Below are 18565 nucleotides of genomic sequence, written 5' to 3' on the forward strand. Positions count from 1 at the left end.
TATCTGCCCCATGGGATCTAAGTCCCCTCTCACTGTGCAGCAGAGTGGGCATCACCATCCCCAAATCTTCAAGACTGAGGAATGAACAAACATAAGGGGGGAATACAACTATGGACTAAAGTAGACTTATTATTATTCTAGTAATGAAAGAACTTGTAACATTGATGCAAGGGCAGTGGTCACCACACTTTCTGAGGGGATAGAGAGGGAAGAATTGGTGTAACAAGGGGCATTTTGGGAACATTGGAATTGTTCTGCATGACATTGCAATGATGAATTCAGGCCATTATACATTTTTTTAAAACCTATAAAATTGTGTGGTGCAAAGTGTAAACTATAATGTGGACTATAGACCATGATTAGTAGCAATGCTTCAATATATGGTCATCAATTGTAACCAATGTGCCACACTAATGAAGACATGGAATGGGGAGGGGGTGAGGTATATGAGAATTCTCTATGATTTTGATGTAACATTTATGTAATATAAAGTTCCTTTAAAAATAAAAAAAAAAATCAGTTTGGGTGGTTCAACCCTTATGGAGGGGATTTGACAAAATCCTGAGAAATTATATAAGCATTTGCCCTTTAACTCAGCCATTCCACTTTTTGGAGTCTATTTCAAAGATAAAAAGATTGTGTCCAAAATGCAAAAAGAGGTATGTGCAAGCTATTCAATGAAACATTATTTGTAATAAAAGAAGATTAGAAACAGTGCTATAATGACCACTAGTGGGGGACTGTTGAATAAGCTCTAAAGAGTCCACACAATGGAGTATAATGCAGATGGAAAAAGAACGTAATGGGTGAGTTCTCCAGAGTATATTGCTTTGTTAAAAAAGGAAAAAAAGAAAGGAAAAAAAGAAGGAAAGGACAGGACAGTGTTTATAGTTTATCTTCTTTTGTGTAAGATGTATACACATGCACACATGATTTCAATAAGAAATAGATGAAGAATTTTTAAAAACTAATAAAAATTGTTACTTATGGGGGAAAGGCAGGGTTGGAAATAAGACCTCCTTGCTTTCTAGTCTGACTTTGCAACATTTAAATGTTTTATAAAATTACCAAGAAAAAACAAAATTAAATCAAATGCAAGCCTCTTGAAATCAAAAGGAAACAGAAACAAATGATCTTGCTGTACCCAAGTTAGTTCCAGAGCCTTGTAAAGCAAAAAAATTACTTCAAATGTTTTTTTAAATGCAGAAATTCGGCCTAATGTTCACAGTGGGATATTTTCTAAGGACACAAGAAAAACAAAAGCAACAAATTTTGAAACTGCATTTAAGTAATCTTATTGTTGGTAATGTTGCTACTGTTATTTTGAAACTCCTAGATATATGTTTTAAGTTAAAACAAATAAGTTATTACATTAATGTTGTTACAAAGCAAGACTTTCAGTGTAAGAAAAAGAGATATGTGTCCAAAGTCTAAAAAGTTAACTAACCTGTAATCTTAACATTGAATTGGAGGCATAAATTTGTACTTATGAATTATTTTCCTTTCAGAGAATACTTATTTCCTGGCTCTCTCCACTGAAAACCACAGAGGTAATGAAAACCTAACAACAGTGAATCCCCTGAGGTGTAGCTCGTGGCCTCTAAGGACCGTTTCCCACTAAGCAGATCCAGGCTGATGTCAGGGCTGGGCCAAGGAATGAACCAGGTGACCTTGAATGTCCTAAGAGCCAGGAAGTTGGGAGTGGTCAGTGACACTGGGGGCTGCCACAGGGCTCAGGAGTCGATCTGGAGGCTCCCACTGGACAAAGGTGGGACAACTGGAGCATCACATCACATCACATCAAATTGATTGAAACAAATAAAATATCTAAATTTCTGTGAGTTCAATATAGAAATAATTCAATTTGTCGCCATTGGAGATAGCTAAGGCCCCGACTCATTATCATGATAATTGAGAGACAGAGGGAAATAATCATCAATACTTATCGCATTTGTTCTGAATGAACACTATTTCAGATGAACACAAGGAGTTGATGAGGGAAAGTTCTTTATTGAAGAATTCCAGCAATTCAATGCAGAAGGAATTGTCAAATGGTAGAAGCCATGGCTTTGCAACTCCTAATGAAACAATTGATCAAGGCAAAGGTCATCGTGGATGTTCCAACCATAAGAGGATAGGTGGAAGGGGAACTTCTTAATGGGTGGATGAGGCTGACAACACCGGGACCCACTGATCAACCTTAGCATTTAAAGGTGGGACAACCAGAAAATGCGTGCCTCTTGAAGTGATGCAATAAGACATATATGGCACTACCTAGGAAATATTCCAATTCAGGATTTGAACTCAGGTCTAGATCTAACTACCGGTGTTCAGAAAACATGCCAAAAAGGAAGCAATAATCTGAATTCAATATATGGGACATCCTAAAGGCCAAAGGCCCCCCTCTCACACACTCGCTTTTTAACAAAGAATGGCATAAAAGAGGCAACAATTATCTATTAAAAGTCTTAACAGACAACAACCAAATATAACACATATGAACATTCTGTATTTTGATTCCTGATTTGAATGAATAAACTGTTCAAAGGCATTCTTTAAAAATAGGCAAAAGACTTGAATAGACATTTCTCCAGAAAAGATATACAAATGGTCAGCAAGCACATGAAAAGATGCTTAACACATTAGCCATCAGGGAACTGCAAATCAAAACCACAATGATATACCATCTCACTCTGACTAGAATGGCTACTATTCAAAAAATGGAAAATAAGAAGGGTTGGAAAGGATACAGAGAGAGAGACTCATTCACGGTTGAGGGGATGTAAAATGGTTCTGCTGCTGTGGAATACACTTTGGCAGTTCCTCAAAAAGCTCAATATAGAATTTTCACATTCACCAAAGATGGAAGTAACCTAAGTGTCCATCGACAAATGAATGGAGAAACAAAATGTGGTATTTACATACAAGTTCAGGGCAGGTTTCGCCAGTCAAGCACAACATCCTGACTACGTGATGGATCTCCTAATCCTGACCAATACAGGCCCCTAATCTGTGTCGGCCCTCAGTCTGGATCGATTGCTATTCCTGAACAAGTTCATCTTCCTCATCCTAGAGATGAAGAACCTGAGGCCTGGGGTGTATAACTTACCAAAAGGCCTCAAGGTGCGTTAGTGACCTGCTGGAATCCAGGGCTTGGGATTCTCAGGCAATGCTCTTTCAACTGGGCCAGAGGCTCTGAGAGCTCCAAAAAGAGAAAGATCAGAGAATGCTCTATTGCATTTCCTGCTACCAACTTCCAAGGGCAACTCTCCGAGGTCTTTAGGTGCCAGAGCCGATGTTCTTTCCCCTTCTTCCTCAGGTCCAGCTCTGCGTCTATTGCCAGACCTGCCATCTCGTAGCAGCAGGAGAGCAATATTGAGAGCTGGCTCTGCCAGGTGCCAGGCATGAGGGGGGCTGCCCCAGCTGCAGTGGCTCCAGGAGGCAGTGGTACTCGTTAGCACCCGCCTGGTGCCAACCTGGCAGCCCCACGACTTCCCCTCCACGTTCATACAACACCAACCCTCGCGAGTTGATGTGGCAAATGTTACTTAGAGTCACGAGGGTTTTCTGGTCAGCCTTTGGCAATTTAAAACCAATGTCTTATTTGTTCTTCAGGGAATACTTTGTTGAATCAAGAGGCTCAAATGAGTCTGAATTTAAGGGACTTGGTGCCTCTTTGATGCTCAAGAAAAGACCTTGGGGGGAGCAGATGCAGCTCAAGTGGTTAACACCTGCTTCCCATGTACAAGGTCATAGGCTCAATCCCCAGGACCTCAAGGAAGGAAAGAAGGGAAGAAGGGAAAAGGGAGGGAAGGAGGGAAGAAGGGAGGGATAAAGGGAGAAAAGGCCTTGGAACTTTGCAAGTTTCATCCCCTGACTGGGGATGAAACTGCTCCTGCTATGTGGGGACACTGCTATTTTGATATGGATGGAAGAAAAGAGCAGGCCAAGGCAGATCCCCCAGGAAAGCCTGGGCATTACCTGGGCCCCCAAAGATTACAGGTTTGGCTCTGACCCCAGGCCTTGTGGGCAGGTGCTAGAGCTGATGCTGGCAGCTCCCTGGCGAGAAGGGATGGAGGAACCTGGCTCTGCCAAGGGCGCAGCCACTTCCGGGGGCCCCAGGACGTGCTGGTGAAGATTAGACAAGAACTTTTACTTTCCTCCTGGCCGGATGGTGTGCTGGAGGCTCCACCCAGGAGGCCGATCTAACCGAAAGGGTCAGAGTCAAGGGTAGTGGCAGCAACACCCCCTGGGCCCCGGGTGCCCCTGGTGATAAGCAGCTGATCTACATGGCCCTGGGCCCAGCGCAAAGGACACCCTGATCTTCCTGCCCCAGGGTGCTCCCAGCCCCCCTCCCGGGGCTGCCTCTCTAAGGCAGGCCACGACCATTGGCTGGTACCTGACAACTTGCTTAAGGCTTGATGTAGTCAAAGCAGGTGACCCGTGGCTTAGCTGTCCCCTGGTGAATGATGGTGTCCCAGTGTGGAAGGAAAACCAGAGGTGGGAAAGCACCTTATTTGGGCCTTCGCCCTTGCTGCTCCCCGGCCTGGGAGTTTCTTCTCCCAGCTCTTGACGCACCTGGCTCCTTCTCCCCTGACCGCGCTGGTGGAGTGCATTTTCCCATGCGCTTTGCAGGAGAGCCCTATGAGGCTGGCACAGCCCCCAGTGCACAGATGAAAAGACCGAGGCTCGGAGGAATTAAGTATCTCCCTTGAGGACGTACACTCAGTAAGTGGTGGGGCCAGAATTGGAACCCAGGTCTGTCTCAATTCCATGCTCGTGATCTCTCTGCTGCTTCTTAGGAGAGCAGGAAAGGACACAGAGGGGAGAGAGGAGGGTAGGGGATGGAAGGTGGAGGGGATAACTGAGGAGGGGGAGGGTCTGATCTACTAGAAACCATTCTTTTAACTAACACTTCCTGAGGATGAGCTAAGCCAAATCCGTAAAATGCCCACTGTGCTGAGAAGAGCCTGGTGGACTGGGCTGTGGCAGACATGGGCAGAGTGTGCCCCCAACACAGGCGCAATCCACAGGCACAAGGATTCAGCGGGGAGGAAGTCTAGGCCACAGCCCATAACCAAGCCAGGCCTCTGGGGAGCAGCATCCACCTGGGGCAGGGGTGGAGGGGTGGGAGACAGCATTTTCTGAATCTCACAGAGGCTCAGAAAGGGCTAGCGGTGGCCCCGTAGTCCAGGATACAGGACTGTAACAGAGGCCTGCCCCAGGCATCACGGGAAGGGGCTGCCTGATGCTGCCTTGGGTGGAAGGGTAGGAAGTTTTCACAGTGGAGGTGGCAGCTGAGCTGAGTCTCGATGGATGGAAAGACTGTGCCAGTAGGCACAGGGAGGGGACTTCAGTTTACAGAGGGCAGCATTGACAGCATCCTAGATCCAAGAGATTTTTAATTTCCAGGCAAGTTTAAATCGCAGGAGTCATAGCCCTAAGTGGCAAACTATCAGTCAGGATGGGAAGAGTGTGCTGCAATAACAAGTAATATCCAATTTTAAAAAACAAAAAGGTTTCTCTCATGCTGTCCTTATTTGTCCATCACAGGTCATCTGGAACTCTGATTTAGGACATCTTCACGCAGGGATGCAGACCAATGGAGTCTTTGCCATCTGAGATGTCACTGGTTGCCATGGCAGGGAGATGGACATATGCCAAATCATGAACAGGCTATCAAAGCATCTGCAGAAAGTGACACAAGCCTCTTCTATCTACTCACATACTCTTCTATCTACTCACATTGGCCCAAACAAGTCACATGGTCACACTGAATTTCAAGAGAGTGTGGAAGGGTAACCCAACATGAGCTTGGAATGAGGACTAGAAAAATCTGGAGAACAATGCTAATGATACACAGGATAATGTAGGAAAGGAGAGCAAGGGCCAACCCACATATTCGGGAGCTTGGAATTTATCCTGTGGGCAAAGGGGAACTTTGAGTGGGTGAGAAGGGTCTTAGACTGTGGAGAATGGAGGAGAAAAACATAGTGAGGGTAAAACATGAGGCTTTAAGATCTGATGAGGGAAGCACATAAAACATAACTAAGAGAAGGAAGCAGTAGTAGTTTCAACTGGAGAATCAAGGCTTTGGTGGAGCATAGAGGTCAACCTAAAATACCTAAAAGTTTTTCATAAAGAAAAAGGGATAGACTTATTCTAGGGTGACTCTTCCAAGTAGAACCAAGGTTAGAATGACAGGAAGGCAGGCTGAGTTCCTTTGATAACAGCTTCTGCATTATTTGCACTCTTTGTCAAGCTCCTTGCACAGGTCTGAGAATACTACTTTGAAATGTTAATTTCTTCCCTGTTTTCAGGGCTAGAGAAGACAAGTGTCTTCTTGCAGGGTGAGGGATAATAGTTCTGGGACTATCTCTGAAGAAAATTCCCCCTGAGCCCTAGTTTACAAAGGGAAGGGAAAGGAGAGTTGCTACAGGTGGGGAGGTGGGTAGAGAAGTAAGTTAGGCAAAGAGGGACCAAGCCACCTCTGGCGGAGGGAGGCACCCAGCTCCCGTGCACAGCTGAGGCGGGCTCCCCTCCCATTCAGGCCACCGGGGACGAGGCAGGTGGGTTCCTGGGGCCGATTGCCAGCAAAGGAGCCCCGAGGCTGGCACCTCTGAGGGAGGAGGGTAAAGTGAAGATTGTACTTGCATTAAAGAAAGAAAGGCAATGTGAGAGCAAGCATAGCTCAGAACCCAATGCTGAAGCCCGGCTTCTAAATCCCAGCTTGGCCACTTACTAGCTGTGTGACCTTGGGTGAGTTACTTATTCTCTCTGTGCCTTACTTTCCTCATCTTTAAATGGAAATAATAATAGCACCTAATGATTTAATGTCTGTAAAGTCCTAAGACTCATGGTGAGGTATTATATAAAATAAATCATGTATCATGGACTCAAATTCATATCTGTTATACCCACCATATGGGGCGGGGGCTTGGCTGGGACTTAGGGGTTAAAGAATTCCTGGTGCTGCTGCTAAAGTAACCTCTCTAGGGACCCTCTGGTTCAGTCCTTGGCTTCACAGGTGGAAAATCAGGCCCAGAAAGGGAAAGGGACTTGCCCAAGTCATGCTGAGTCAAGATGATTTATTGGGACTCAGGGATTAGAGAGTCCCAAGTTCAGGTCCTGGGTCAGCTCTCACTAGCCATGTTATCTCAGCCAGCAATGGGGCTGTGCAGCTGTGGAATGCACTTGGCCTGTGTGCAAGTGAGCTTCCAGGCCCGAGCAGCAATCAAGCTGCCGCCTCCAGCGGGTCAGGGTCAGAGGCCTGCTTGGGGGCACCTGGGAAGAGGCTGGCCCTTGATCTAAAACAGCTGTGTGTGGGGGCTGGGTGGTGGGGCCCGGGGCGGGGAGTGAATGCTGTGGGCAGCACAGGTTGAAAGGCATTCCTGCTCCAGCTGGACATCTTTCTCTGCGTCGCCGGGAAGGTCTTTCCCCCTGCGTTTGGGGGTTTTTGCCCCTCCACCAAGCCACGGCCGCATTCCTGGCACAGTGCTGGAGAGCGTAGAGGTGGTGGGGGACACCCTGAAATCATCCGAGGTGACACCGTGGCCCAGCTTTGGTGAGCTTTGGCTTCTAACAGCGCCTCCCACTGCCTTTGGCACAGGGCGCCCCATAACTGATGACAGCCGGGAGTTTGTGGGAGTATGGGAGTCCGCTCCCTTGCCTGGGGTTGGGGCAATTTTGAGGCATGATTTATCCTCTGGGGTTTTCCCACCACAGGACCTGCAGGAACTTGCTCCCTTCCATGGCTGTGTCCGCTGCCCCATCCTGTGTCCTCTGCCCCGTCCCGGGAGCACCTCTGGGATAACTCGCTGGCACGTGAAACTTTGTCCCCATGGCTACTTCCGTGGGGAGCCTGACCTAGGACAGTCACCTTCTTCGGGGTTAGGTTCCCTGCCCTGGGTTCCTTAGAGCACACAGAAGCCATCTCTGCCATGTGGCTTTCCCGCTGCTTGAATTTCTGACCCCCTGCCAGGCCATATGTCCCCAAGGGAAGGGATCGCCCTTGACTTGCACATAAGTCCAGGTAAGAAGATGTGGTCCCCATCTGCCATAACTCTAGTTATCAAAACTAGGCTAAAGAAAGCAGATTTTGCCCAGTGGTTAGAGCGTCCACCTACCACATGGGAGGGGCATGGTTCAAACCCCGGGCCTCCTTGACCCATGTGGAGCTGGCCCATGCGCAGTGCTGATGCACGCAAGGAGTGCCGTGCCACGCAGGGGTGTCCCCCGCATAGGGGAGCCCGACGTGCAAGGAGTGCGCCCCGTAAGGAGAGCCGCCCAGCGTGAAAGAAAGTGCGCCTGCCCAGGAATGGTGCCACACACACGGAGAGCTGACACAATGGGATGACGCAACGGAAAGAAACACAGATTCCCGTGCCGCTGATAACAACAGAAGTGGACAGAGAAGAACACATACCAAGTGGACACAGAAAGCAGACAATTGGGGAAGGAGGTAAGGGGAGAGAAATAAATAAAATAAATAAAATCTTTAAAAAAATTCAATGTCTATAAAAAAAATAAATAACTAGCCTAAAACCCAGAAAAGCCCCTGTATTAGGTTATAGGCTCAATTACTGTAAATAAGCCCAAATAACAGAGGTTTTAAAAAAATACCATTTCATTTTGCTCTCATGTAACAGTTCCAGTATGTCACGCAGGGCTCGTGTAATTCCCTCCCCCGCCCCCCCCACTGTGATAAGGTCCCTTCCTCAACATGTGGTATTCTTGTTACAGCTTGGTATGTTATGGCTGCTCCTGCTCCTGTCATTACATCTGCATTCCAGCTAGCAGGAAAACAAGAAGGGGAAACAGGACATGCCCCTTTCCTTAAAGGGTATAACCCAGGAGTTGCAAATATTATTTCCACTCATATCTCTTTGATTGTAAGGAAGTCTCATGGGCACTGGTAGGTGAAAGGGATGTTGGAAAAGGCAACCTTTAGCTGGCTGGCCATAGAGTGCAGTAAAAGTTGGGATTTGATTACTAAAGGAAGAAAGAGACAGTCCACAGTCTCTGCTACACCCTCCTGTTTCAGTGACAGTGAGCAGGGCTATACTGTGAAAACATACAGCCCCCAAATCTCAGTGGGTCAACACAACTGAAGTTTAGGGCTCAGCCCCGGGCCCCCAGGGTTGGCAGGGATCTCTGCTCCTCTGGTCACATGGGATACAGGACAATGGAGAGCCTGTCTGGATGTTGTGGGGAAGGAGGCAAGTGGCCAGGTGGGCTCTAGTTCTTAAAGGCTAACATGTGCATATAGCACATATCCTGTCCACTCACAGTTCACTGGCCAGGGTCAATTCCATGGCCAGGTCAGGCCTTGGGGCACAGGGGAGGGCAAGTGTGACCCTGCCACAGAATATTCATGAAGAGCCGTATTGACCTCTGCCCTTTGTCGCCACGTGTGTCTCTATACACCTTCAGTTCTCCTCACCTTGCCTGTCAGTCACCTTCAGCCAGTATGCACAGATTTTGGATGAGAGGATATGGTAGGATATACATTAGGCTGCTACTAAGTATTGTGGAGGGGGGTGGTGCTTATGTGGGAAGAGGAGAGGGGCAGGGAGGACCAAGCAAAAAAACAAAAGCTATACACAGTTTGCATGTATGCAAAATTATGGATACATGTGGCTTTGATCACAATTAGATAAAATAATAAAAAGAAATTGGTAACCCAAGTGCAACGGCAAATACCAACAAAAAAAGAAGGATTTTCCAAAAATGAGCCCTTGATACTGATGACTATGCTTATGAGTCTGTGTGTCTGAAATATGAACTGGGCCTAGAGCTGCAGGGTGCCTAAGAGTTACCCCCTGAGAGCCTCCATGTTGCTTAAATGTGGCCACTCTCTAAGCCGAACTCAGCGTGTAAATGCATTACATTCCCTCCAGCATGGGACATGACTCCTGGGGATGAGCCTCCCTGGCACCGAGGGATTACTACCAAGCACCAACTGGTGATATAAATAGAAAAAGACCTTGAATAAAAGGGTCAACTCAGACCACATGTAGCATCATGTGTTAAAAACTGCTTTTTGACCTTGCATAAAAGGAGCAATGGCAAAGACAAATGAGTTTATATGGCTAAGAGTCTTCAAAAAAGAGTCAGGAGGTCAGCAGAGGGGTCATGCTTATGCACTCCTCAGGAGGACCCCACAAACAGCCAAAGTGGATACAACCCCAGGTACTGGTTCTCCTGAGGGCTATGGAGACCCACAGGGATATGGCCATGGCAGATAGCTCTGGAGCTCAGTACCATGTCAGTGGGCCCTACTTTGGGATTTGTGTCCCTGAGTGTGATGGAGTTGGACTCAGGATGTGACCTTTCTACACATGCCTCTTCTGTCACTTTTATTGAACTTTTGGTTGGTGCTGGCATTGATGTATACTCAGGAGACTTGAATCTCAGGACTATCCATGTGCCAGCTGGGCCCTGAGCCTCAGCAGATTTGCAACTCCTACTCTCTGGTTCATTGGACTTACCCAGGTCAGCTAACAGGGAGGTGAAGATGGTCAATCACCACACCAGGGAATTGAGAGTGCCTACAACTGCAAACAGGAGAACTGCATCCATCATCCATGTAGAATCTAAGCCCCCTCTCAATATAGAGGTGGAGTGGACATCATCATCCCAGGGCCCACAGAATGGAAGAATAAAATATGGATTAGAATGGATTTACTGATATTCTAATATAAAACGTTTATGACTACTAATAGAAGAAATTGTATCACTGATGGGGAGAAAGTGGCCACAGTAGTTGCTAAGGGCAGAGAGTGGGAAGAAGAGATGTGATGACTGGGCATTTTTGGGACTTTGGAGTTGTCCTAAATGATATTGCAGGTCAGATGCTGGACATTATATATCCTGCCATAATCCACTGAATGTACTGGGGGAGAGTGTGAACTACAGGGTAAACTATTATCCACATGGTGCAGCAGTGCTCCAAAATGTGTTTGCCGAGTGTGATGAGTGTGCCACAATGATGGGGGAGGTTGTTGGTGTGGGAGGAGTGAGGTGGGGGGATGGGGGATATACGGGAACCTCTTATGTTTTTTATAATGTAACCTTTTTTGTGATGTTTGTATCTTCAAAAAAATACAATTTACAAAAATGATGGGGGTGAGGGGTGGGGGTGGGTTATATGGGAACATTTCATGTTTTTTTAATGTAAAGTTCTATGTAATCTATTAACTTTAATTAAAAAAGTGTTATAAAAAAGAAATTGGTAAATTAACAAGTTTATTTACAAACAAAATAATAATTATTATAAAATGGCACCATATTAAAGATAGAGTAGTATCAGGTTTAAGTTTGGGAATACATTATAGATAACCTAAAATAACAAAAGCTTAAACAAGGTAAATCTTGATTTTTTTCCCCTCCCACTTAAATTTGCAGATAGGCTTCTAGAACTTGAATAACTTCCATTTCCAAGGTTACCTCGTGGTCCAATATAACTGCAGGAGTCCCAGCCATCACATCTGCAATCCAGACAGCAGTTAAGAAGAAGGTGGAGGAAGGCAAAAAGGCTTCAGGTCTCTGATGAGCTCCTTCTAAGCAGCCTTCCAAGAACTCCTCCTCAATACTTCTGCTTTTATCATGAAGCCCCCTAGCTGCAAGGAAGGCTGGGAAATTTTTGTTGACTGGACACATTTCTATCCTTAAAGAAAGATACTTTGTTTTTTAGGATAAAGGGAGAATGGACACTTTTGTAAGCAGCTACCCTGTTCCCTGCATCTGTAGAACAACACCTTTTCTGGGTAGTGCAGGCTGAAGTGCGGTTCCCAGTGTGAGAGACAGGAGGAGAAAATGGGTGGGAGAAACTAGTCTTTGGTTACAGAAAGAAATTACTTCCAGCTCCAGGGTGTGTGGGGGGTAGAAAGACAAAGTTGATCTTCACTGAACATCTCCTGAAGATGGCAGGAGCGTATACACACCACGTAGCAAAACTTCCTTGAAAACTGCTTTCCCAACTTGGTTCCCAAATTTCGGCTTCTCAAATGTCTCTGTCAACTCAAACCTAACCCACCTGTGCAGACTTCTTCACTTCCCTTCGCATTACTTTTCTAGCCATTCAATGGAGTTAACAAGCGCTGGTGCTGAGCAGCTAAACAAGCAAAACAAAACGCACCCTTTTTAGAAGGGGGTAGAGGGGAAATCCAATGAATGCATCTGCTTTAACATGTTTGTACCTGGCTGAGGCCATGTGAAGGACTGTGGTATCTTGGGAGAAGGCCATCTCCTTGTTCCCCCCAAAGTGCACCCCAGCACGTGACTTACCTGAGCCTTGAGATGGTGTCTGTTCATCTTTGTATCCACAGCACTTAGCAGTGAGGTATTTAGGGAATGCTGGCAGAATGAATGGACAGCCTCTCGCTGGGACTATTTATGCCTAAATATTTTTTCCCCTGTGTCAGGGTCACTCTAGCTTTGAATGAAAAGAGATCTAACTGTTACCTGGTATGTGAGGACACAGATTCAAGTGAAAGTGACTAGGGCTAGAAGAGATGGAGCCAGAGTCCAAGGAAGCTGAAAACTGCTACAAGTGGGAAAGAAAAAGAAACAGAGAAAGGAAGGGAGCTCCTTTCCAATGCCCCAGAAGAACTGACTTCTCTGCAACTTTCTCTCCCTCCCTCCTATGTTCCCTAATTTTCTATTTCAGGTTATTCAGACCCAGTGTCCCCATGAGATGCCGCGGCAATGACCCAAGACATGTGGAGAGTGGGGGGCAGTTTGTCATTTCCCCTCAACCCCCTTAGTGGAGTCATTGTCTTTGCTTTAGCTTTTAGGAGTTTTCTAGCCTCTGGGTAAAATGTCTAAAACAGGGTCCTTAGAGAAGTTACTATCTAAGGGGAGTGAATGGGCATTTACAGAAAAGGGTAGTGAACGTCAGGGAGAAGTGTGCGGAGTCTGAAGGACAGGCGAGGGGGGGACACTTACCCCGTCTTGGGGGTATAGGAAGGGCTTCCCAAAAGAAGTGGAGTCTAAGACCCAAAGGGCATGAGTGATAGAAAACCCCGAACAACAGAGACTTACACAAGGCCGTTTGCTTTTGGATCACGTGTGAGTCTGGCAGCTAGAAGTGTCATGGCACTCCGTGTGTCAGGAACTATTGGGGATTGAATCATGACCTCCATAAACACCTGTTCAAGTCCTAGTTCCCAGTCCTGTGCAGGGCAAACCCATTTGTAAGGCGGTCCTTTGAAAATGTTTTGACCTCCTGTAGATGATGGATTCATTTGTGAATAGGATCTCTGAAGGTCCTCTTTAGATGAGGCCAGACTGAATCAGTGGAGGCCTTAATCCATATGATTATGTTCTTTCTAAGACCCCAGAGGAAATTTGGACACAGTCAATAGAAGCCAGAAGTCAGAGAAAGCCAATGAAGGAGCCCAAGGAGACCGAATGCCACCTGGTGAAGGCAGAGATGCAAGCCGAGGAACCCCAAGGATCACAGTGACCCAGCCCCAGAACCCTCCAGGCTCAGGGAGAAAGCATGGCCGATTGAGACCTTGATTTTGGACATCTAGCCTCCAAAACTGTGACACAATAAATTACTGTTGTTCAAGCCAGCCCATTGTGTGGTATTTGTCATAGCAGCCCTGGCAAACTAAGACAGGGAAGCAGGCTGCTTCTCTTTGGTCGTGGTGCTATGTGTGGTTGCCTCACAGTTCAAGATCACTGCTCTAGTTCCAGCCATCATGTCCACATCCTACCCAGCAGAAATGGAGAAAAGGAGGGAGAAGGGCACACCCTCTCCCTTTAACCACAGGTCTCCGAAGTTGCACACACCCTCCCACTTATACCTCATTATTTTGTTGTTGTTGTTGTTGTTTAACAACATAATAGGGAGGAAACTAAGGTCCTCATGGAAATTATTTCCAGTACCACCTCCCTTCTCCTCACTGAGAAATGAAAATCTTAACCTGGAGTTGAAAGGCTCTGAAATAGGCAGCTGAAGACACTGGTATATAACCAATGCAGCTGGGTTGGAAGCAACTGGGAAAAATGTCCGCTACTCCAGAAAGGGGCAAGAATGCATTGATAGGCCAAATGTTGCCTTAGGAGAAGGGAAAGGGACACTTGAATTGTTTTCACAGCACTGTCCATCTGCACATTCACACACTCTTTCTTCAAATAAGTGTCACTTTATCCAAGAGTATCATAAGATGAAATGTAAATTGTTTACATTATCAAACAAATTTGCATGTTCATGGAAAAAAAACATAATAGTTTTCTTTATACCTCATTATTGACATTCAGTCACAGGGCCACACCTACATTCAAGAGTGGCTGGCATACCTGGCCTATATTCTAGAAGGCTCCATGCCTAGCTAAAACCCAACAGTTTCAGTACTATGGAAGAAGGGAGAACACATATTGGGGACCCCTGGCAGTTTCTGCCACATCATGCCATGGATGTGGACTTCATTCTGAAGGCAAAGGGAGACATGGAAGGGTTTTAAGCCAAAGAGGCCATATGACATGTTTATTTTTTAAAGATTAAGAAGGAGGCTGGTATAATCAGGCAAGCATGAAGAAGGCAGCCTGCTGTGGGGCAGTGTTATTGGGGAGAGGGAGATGTGAGAGATGGTAAAGATGTTTAGGATGTAGGATGAACAGGATGCCACGAATGACTGGACATAGAAGTAAGTAAGGGTGATGTTAAGGGTGCACCTGAGCTTCCGGCTTGGGCAACTGGGTTATCACCAAGATAAGGATACTAAAAAGAGGAGCACATTGTGATGGGCGATAGTGAGTGCTTGAGCAGGAGGTGCCTGTGGGACACCTAAGTGGAGTATTCCAGCTGGCAATTTATACAACGGTCTGAAACTCAAGAGCGAGCCTAGGGATGGAAAATGCACTTGGGGCTCATGAGTCATCTGTGGTTTGGATAGATCTCCTGATCTCCTAAGCAGCTGATGATAACACCTGCTCATACATTGGAGCTTTGCTTTCGGATTCCAGGGCTTCAAAGAGGTGCAAGGACCTGACAGGCTGTGGGTGGGAGACAGTCCCTATTAATGGGTGTGGCTATGGTTTGCATTCAAGAGACCTTCAGAATGTCAGTGTTGCAACGTGTATAATGTGCACAAAACTGCAACATTCTACCAGTGAAAGGATTGTTGAATATAAACTCAAGCTAGTCCACCGGTTGCATTTCCTAACTTTTCCACTAATGTAAGAGATGCAAAGGGTTAAACATCACATAGAACACAAGGGCTTATGATAAAAAGCTAAGGTCATTTGCTCTACTCTCAGAACAGTTTCAGTCTGTTTTCCAGCAGCTCCTGGCAATGGGAATCATTCTGACATTAGGTTCAAAGTGACATGTTTGCAAAACAAACAACGTGGCATCAGTCAAAAGAGCCTCGTGTGTCTCAGAGGGTCAGTCGCTGATCTTGCCTCGCTCGCCATCCCCTTCTAAACGCTGTGCTCTGAGGGGTGACCACCTGATCCAAGAGCAGTTCATCTTGGACAAAGAGGAGGAAGCTCAACCCAACAGGACAATGATGATTGTCTCTGCCAGTCAGATTCATTCCCTCTAGAACTTGAAACAGAAATTTTGAGTGATTTGGCTGAAAGGAGAAGGATATGACACAAAGCGAAGTAACAGAAAAATTAAGGTGGGTGAGGCCTACCACACGCTGTCCTCAGTGCCAGTGCCACTCCTGGACCTTCCTGCTGTTTGACCCAATAATTCCCTTTTCCAGAACCTTGTTTGAGTTGGGTTTCTGTGGCTAATGACAAGTCATATCTGAGAAGGTATTGAACTGGGGACGCACCATCTCCTTGTTCTAAGAAGCTCTCCTCCCGAGTCTCCAGGACAATTATGGACACTGCTGGCAGGGATGGAAATCCCCTGAGACCTGATTTTGTTCAGCCCAGGGAAGAGAGCGCTCGGCTCAGGGCCCAACCTTTCAATTCTCAGTAAGTGGGAGTGGACAGGCTGTCTGTAATTTATAGGGCACCACTCAGGCAGAATGGATTACCAGTGTAATCTAGGGCCTTGGGAAGCAGGTTACGTTTGAAGAAACTGCGCAGAGTTGTTCTGACCGCACACCTGTCAGTTCCAGGCTGTCGGGCACCACATTTGCCAGGGGACACTTAGATCTGGGGGTCCCTCCAGTCCTGGGGCCAAGCCGTGTCACGGAAATGTTTGTTTGGCGTGGGGATTCCGCAGGCTGAGCTCTGCCCACCTGGGGCCTCCCCTTCGTGCTGGGGCTCCACTCTTTCCCCCTCAGGTTCCCTTTTGGGGCTCCCGAAAATCAAGCCCCGCTAAAGGACAAGGAATGGTAGAAGGTTGGCGCAGGCGCACTCGCCGGAAGGGCTTGCTCCCCCCCCATGGGCGGGGCCATGGGCTTGCGGGGGCGGGGCCATGGGCTCGCAGGGGGCGGAGCCATGGGCTAGCGGGGGCGAGGCCACGGGCTTGCGGGGCGGAGCCACGGGCCTGCGGGGGCGGGGCCGGGCGTCTAGCGCGCGCGGAGGGGGCTCGAGGGCGTTCCCGAGGGGAGTGGTACCGAGTGCCCGCGAGTGTGGGTGTGGGTGTGTGACAGAGAGAGAGAGAGAGAGAGAGAGAGAGAGAGAGAGACACTGGGTCGCAGGAACCCAGAGGCTCCCGGGGCTGGGCGCCCAACGTGGGACCGTGACTAGGGCGGGAGCCCCCGCTCCCGGACGTTAGGGGGGCGTCATATCCGGCGGGTGGGGGCGGGCCCCGCGAACCCCGGAAGTGCGGGCACCGGCTGTGGCTTCGCCGTGGCGGCGGCGGCCCCGAAGGTGAGCGGCGGTTGGGGAGGTTCCTGGCCTCGCTGCAGCGGGGCGGGGCCGAGGCCAAGGCCAGGGCCGAGGGGTGGGGGAGGGGTGGCGCTGTCAGTAGCTCCCGCCGCGCCCGCACCTGCCTGCCTCACCCCGACCGAGGCCGGTGATTGGGCGCGAGGGGCGCGTGACACACGTCGAGCGGCAGGCGCCCCTGCCCCTTTGGGAGGGGAGGGAACCGGGCGCCGCCCGCGCCCCGCCCCCCACCCCTCTGCAGCCGGTCACCCCATATTTGAGCCTCTTGCTAGTGACAATTCTGGGGATGTTGGAGCCACTTCGCCCATTGTGCAGGTGGGAAAATGCCTGAGAGTGGGATCTCTTATGACAGAGGGCCCCCGGGAGGCCGGTGGCAGAGCTGGGGTCGGAAGGACTTTGGTCTTTGGTCTGTGCCCTTTCCCCAGGGCAGTGAGGGAATGGAACTTTGTCTTGATCCTTATTCTAGACCCAGACTTGCACCATCCAGCGTCAACCGCCAGTCCTTACCCTTGGCCCCGCTGAGTTCAAACGGAGTGCTGTATATATGCCCTGTGAGTGCCTGTGAGATGGTGGTTTTCCCATTTTTAGGATGGTGGAAGGAGCTACCTGGGGCTGTGCAGTGAGTAACTGATGGAATTGACCCCCAACCCCCGGCTGCCCAGTCCCCTCCCTGGTTTCAAGCACCTGAGCCCAGTGTTTTCTCAGCTACACCTTGTCTGGTCTCACTCCCCCTAGGAATGTTAACTTTCAGCTCTTGAAACTGTTCACAGATTCACTTCCCTTCCTTTTGCTGTGTCCCAGTTTTGACACCCTTCAGTGGCTCACTGCCCCTTCTCCATTAGTGCCCGTGATCTGCTGGTGCACCCAGGATGCTGCCTCCAGACTCTGTTTTGTGACTATCAGACCAAGACAGAAGGACTTGGGAAGGAAAGATTCTTTTCTTTGGCTGTTGTCCAAAGCTGCCACCCTGCACAGGCCTGAACTCTGTGTTTCTGGGTGAGAGTAAGGACTCTTCGGGTGAAATGTTGGGCATTAAAATGAGAATCTTTGTTCTTGATGGTCATGGTGCCCATAACAGCTTTTTCCCTAGATTGTCTTGAAAACCTGACTCTGTGCTTTTGCAGTTTCCATGAGGTAGCAAATTTTCATCTTAGACTTCTGTATCTGGGTGGCTTCTGGTAGCCATTTTGCAGGTAGCAGTAGCTTCAATTTATTACTTGGCTGTCGTGTGTTGGGCACTGTTCCAGGGTCTTTGTGAACATACAGAATTCTCAGACAGGTCAAGGTGGGTGGTGGGGTCCCATTTTACAGGTGAAGTCTTAGGATAACTTGGCTCTGGCCAGAGCCAGTAAATGGTTGAGTAGAGATTTTTACTCATCTGTGTCATTTCAAAGCCAAGGTGCTTCCCGGATATTACCTCCCAGATTCCTTCAAGAGGTTTTCTAAATTTGCTGGACCTTAAGACTCTTCTGTGTCAGTAATACACACCCCGGCCACTGGAAGTGGTTCTGCGCCTTTGAAGGGCGACCCAGGGATCTATTTTGAACAAGTATGTAGAGTGATTCTCCCTGTGAAGCAACCTGGGGAATCACTGCATTAAGGAGTTCCTAGATTTGCTAGGCAGCTAGTAGTTTGGAAGTGAGATTTTTTCGAAGGATTCTTGTTTCTTTATTGCTTATTTTTTGAAATTTCTTCATCTGCTGTTGCATGAGCATTGGTGCAGCTAGCCATGTCAATCATCCCTGGACACTGTTGGCCAGTGGTA

At 47.9% G+C, this 18565-nt stretch overlaps 1 protein-coding gene across 5 annotated transcripts in view; it reads left to right on the top strand.

The window, feature by feature from the left end:
* Positions 1 to 16440: 16440 nt before the first annotated feature.
* VPS37C (VPS37C subunit of ESCRT-I) overlaps positions 16441 to 18565 on the top strand; it is a 30893-nt gene continuing 28768 nt past the window's right edge. The window contains exons 1-2 of one of the 5 annotated variants that reach the window (XM_071217994.1): positions 16564 to 16785; positions 17267 to 17419. In XM_071217994.1, coding sequence (XP_071074095.1) covers positions 17390 to 17419 — 30 coding nt within the window. In that variant the 5' untranslated portion in view covers positions 16564 to 16785; positions 17267 to 17389. Of the gene's footprint in view, positions 16786 to 16950; positions 17116 to 17266; positions 17420 to 18565 lie in introns of those variants that run through there. The other 4 variants (XM_004446478.5, XM_004446474.4, XM_004446477.3 and 1 more) reach the window with 4 other exon arrangements.

Source organism: Dasypus novemcinctus, chromosome 10 (assembly GCF_030445035.2).
Source record: "Dasypus novemcinctus isolate mDasNov1 chromosome 10, mDasNov1.1.hap2, whole genome shotgun sequence".
Classification (NCBI taxonomy): Eukaryota; Metazoa; Chordata; class Mammalia; order Cingulata; family Dasypodidae; genus Dasypus; species Dasypus novemcinctus.